The sequence below is a fragment of the Otolemur garnettii genome, unplaced genomic scaffold (genome assembly GCF_000181295.1).
Source record: "Otolemur garnettii isolate 467f Iridium unplaced genomic scaffold, OtoGar3 scaffold00033, whole genome shotgun sequence".
In the NCBI taxonomy this organism is placed as follows: domain Eukaryota; kingdom Metazoa; phylum Chordata; class Mammalia; order Primates; family Galagidae; genus Otolemur; species Otolemur garnettii.
Window position 1 is genome coordinate 7,516,882 of NW_003852428.1, and position 3,890 is coordinate 7,520,771.

Sequence of the window (3,890 nt, forward strand, 5' to 3'; positions counted from 1 at the left end):
AAGAAAATCAAGAATATGTGAATGGGGAAAGAAGGAGTCAAACTACCACTCTTTCCTGATGATGTGAGCTTACATCTAGAACACCACAAAGATTCTGCCAAGAGACTCCTGGGATTGATACATAAATTCAGGAAACTCTCAAGTTATTGATCAGTGAACACAAATCAATAGCATTCTTATAAACTGAAAGTAGTCAAGCGGAGAATAAATCTTGGCTTAATACCTTTCACAGTGGCTACAAAGAAAATCAAATACCTATAAATATATTTAATGATGAAGCAAAAGACCTCTGCAGGGAGAAATATGAGTAACTGAGGAAGGAAATCACGGAGGATATAAGCAAATTGAAAAATATATTTTGCACATGAATTGGCAGAATCAACATTATTAAAATGCCTGTACAGCTCAAAGTGATCTAAAGATTAAATCCAATGCCCATTAAAATGCCAACATCACATTTTGCAGATGTAGAAAAAATAATTCTACTCTTCATATGGAACTGGGGAAAACCCCAAATAGACAAAGCAAGCCTAAGCAAAAATGATAAATCAGGCAAAATCACTTTACCAGACTTCAAGCTACAAGGCTATTGAAACCGGACCGACATGGTACTGACACAAGAACAGTGACATAGAACAATGGATCAGAACAGAGAATTCACATATAAAACATCCTCATATTGCCATCTTACCTATGACAAAGCAAATAACATATACCGTAAAGAAGAATCATTATTGAATAAATAGTGCTGGAAAATTGGATAGCCATATGTAGAAGATTGAAACAGGATCTGTGTTAACAAAATAGGCATAGATTAAACTTACCTCAAAATTATATCCAATTTCTCAACGCTCACAGGAATTAATTCTTGGGGCCAGAGTGGTGGATCATGACTGTAATGACACTCTGGGAGGCCAAGTTGGGTGGATTGTCTGAGCTCACGAGTTTGAGACCAGCTTGAGCTAGACCCTGCCTTTAATAATAGCCAGGAGTTGGTGTGAGGTGCCTATAATCCCAGCTACTTGGAAGGCTGAGGCAAGAGGATCACATGAGACCATGAGTCTGATGTGGCTGTGAGCTATGATGCCACAGTACTCTACTGTGGGAAACAAAGTGATACTCTATCTCAAAAAATATAATAATACTAATAATAATTCATGGTGGATGTCAGACTTAAACCTAGGGCATGAAACTGTAAGAATTCTAGATGAAAATGTTGGAAAAACTTTTATAAACTTGGTTTAACTAAAGAAAGTATTTCTGAATCAGACCCTGAAAGCAACCACAGCAACAAAGAAAATCAACAAATGGGAACTGAATAATTAAAAGCCTTCTGCACTGCCAAGGAAATGATCCATAGAATGAATAGAGACCTACAGAAGCGATAAAAATATACATCCAAAAAAGGGCTGATAATCAGAATCTGTAAGAACTCAAGCAAATAATCAAGAAAAAAATCCAACCACCCCATAAAAAAGTGGACTGAAAACATGAACAGAAGCTTTCAAAAGAAGATAAAGTAATGAACAATCAGTATGTAAACAGGGTCAATGTCTCTGATCATTAGGGAAACTCAAATCAAAACCACAATAAAATATCATCTAACTCCAGTGAGAATGGAGTTTATCTAAAATCCAAAACAACCGATACTGGCATGCATAAGGAGAGAAAAGAATTCTTATACTCTGTTGGTGGGACTGCAAACCAGTACAACCTCTGTAGAAAGTCATAGAAAGAATCTTCAAAGGGCTACATGTTGACATACCATTAGATCCAGCAATTCCACACTAGGGTTATGCCCAAAGTGAAACTAATACTATCAAAAAGACCCGTGTACTTGAATGTTTATTACAACACAATTTTCAACCTCAAATGTGGACTCAAACAATGTGCCCATCAAGACATGAGTGGATTAATCAAATGTAGTATATGTATATGATGGAGTACCACTAAGCCATAAAAAACATGGTGAACTAATAGATTTTTTGTTTGTTTTGTTTAGGACTCATTGAGGGTAAAAAGAATTAGGTTAAACTGATTCCATTTGTTAGGTAAATTCCCTATTTTAATTGTGTCCCACACCCAGGAGATGTGCCATACACTGTAACCCCCCACCCCCCTCCTTCATCCCCTCTCCATGACCCTCTTTTCCCTTCCCCCCACCTTGTATTAGATGGTCTACTGGCTTCATATTAGAAATGACTACACTGGATTCTTGCTTCTCCATTCTTGTGATACTTTCCTAAGCAGAAGATATGCCAACTCCCTTTGAATATAGAGTCTAAGTATTAATTATCTTTTTCCTATATTATTATTTTATGAACATTATTATTAAATAAGGTTAATATTAAATATTTTTCAGAGCACTACCAACTGTATGTTCCTGAGTCAGCTCAAGTTGGTTCAGCTGTTGGAAAAATCAAGGCAAATGATGCAGACACTGGCTCAAATGCTGACATGACCTACTCCATCATAAATGGTGATGGTGTTGGAGTGTTCTCCATCTCTACTGACAAAGAGACCAGGGAAGGGATCCTTTCTTTAAAGAAGGTAAAAAAAAAAAATACTTTTCATGGTTTAATCAACTTACCCATGCCAAAATGGAAATTTTGCAGAGATGTGAATAATCCATGTTGTCAGGCTATAAAAATGATGAAATTTTTTTTTTGATATGTAATTACATTTTAATTTTGGTTGTATCTGACTCTTCAGCTCCTCTTTCAGGAAATAAATTTGACCGACGTAGAAAATCTGATGCAGAGTGCTCATGAATGTCCCTTCCCCATCTTTGTTCATGTTTTAGCTCTGCTCAAATCTTTCTGAAATATCCCAATGACATCAAAATAAACCTGCACTGATTCTGCAATAGCAACAGAAGATAGCCTAGATACTATTAGTGACATCAGTTAACTAAAACATAACCCTAAATGTAAATAACGATAGCAGTAACACTTTTTCAGTAATTTATCAAAAAACTCTCATAAGTGGATTAGAAAAATATTATAAAGCCTCAGAGGAAAGGACATTTTGAAAACTATACTGTCCTGACTTTAAAATCTTGATATAAAGTGCAGTAACAAAACATATTTTCTAAATCACAATTGGTTTGAAATGTATTGCAGGATAGAGGTGAAAGGAATATGCTAAAATGTACAAACATACAACATCGATCACTATTTATACCAACTGAAACTTACTGGATTACTGGAGCAAACATTATTTTATACCCATATTACTTTAATTTTTTATTAGTGCTACTGTTCAATAGAAAAGAGAACTGATAATTTTATTACATTACTTGAAAACTCAAAGTACAGACAATTCTTTTTTTCTTTCTTTTTTTTTTTTGAGACATAGTTTCAAGCTGTCACCCTTGGTAGAGTGCCATGGTGTCATAGCTCACAGCAACCTCCAACTGGGACTCAAGCAATCCTCTTGCCTGAGTTTTACTATTTTTAGTAGAGATGGGGGTCTCACTTTTGCTCAGGCTGGTCTCAAACTGATGAGCTCAAGCAATCTACCTGCCTCAGCGGGTGCTAGATTACAGGCTTGAGTCACCGCTCCTGGCCCTGAAGAACAAACAACTTTCTTAAATTAGACATTGCTTTCCAATATTCTTTGACATTCTAGTAGTTCCAGTCTTTAAGAGTCCTGCCTTCCCTGTCTCTCTCCTGTTTTCTTGCTCCTTTGTCTCTTCCATCTCTTTACTTGCTCTTCTGCAATATCTCTCTGTGCTTTTCTCTTATCACCTGTCTCATCCTACTTTCAAATATCCTCATCTTTTAGTATGACATTCAAGTCTTATTAAATGAGCCGTTCTTCTCTTTCCCCCCCAATTGAGTGCATTACTTAATAAGAAAAAGTTTACGGCTCGGCGCCTTTGGCTCAAG

At 36.2% G+C, this 3,890-nt stretch overlaps 1 protein-coding gene across 3 annotated transcripts in view; it reads left to right on the top strand.

Moving 5' to 3' along the window:
* The window catches only part of CDH18 (cadherin 18), a 276,573-nt gene that overhangs the window by 171,475 nt on the left and 101,208 nt on the right, over positions 1 to 3,890 (top strand). For all 3 annotated transcript variants that reach the window (XM_003789537.1, XM_012805011.2, XM_023513077.1), the window contains exon 5: positions 2,363 to 2,550. In XM_003789537.1, coding sequence (XP_003789585.1) covers positions 2,363 to 2,550 — 188 coding nt within the window. The remainder of the gene's footprint in view (positions 1 to 2,362; positions 2,551 to 3,890) is intronic.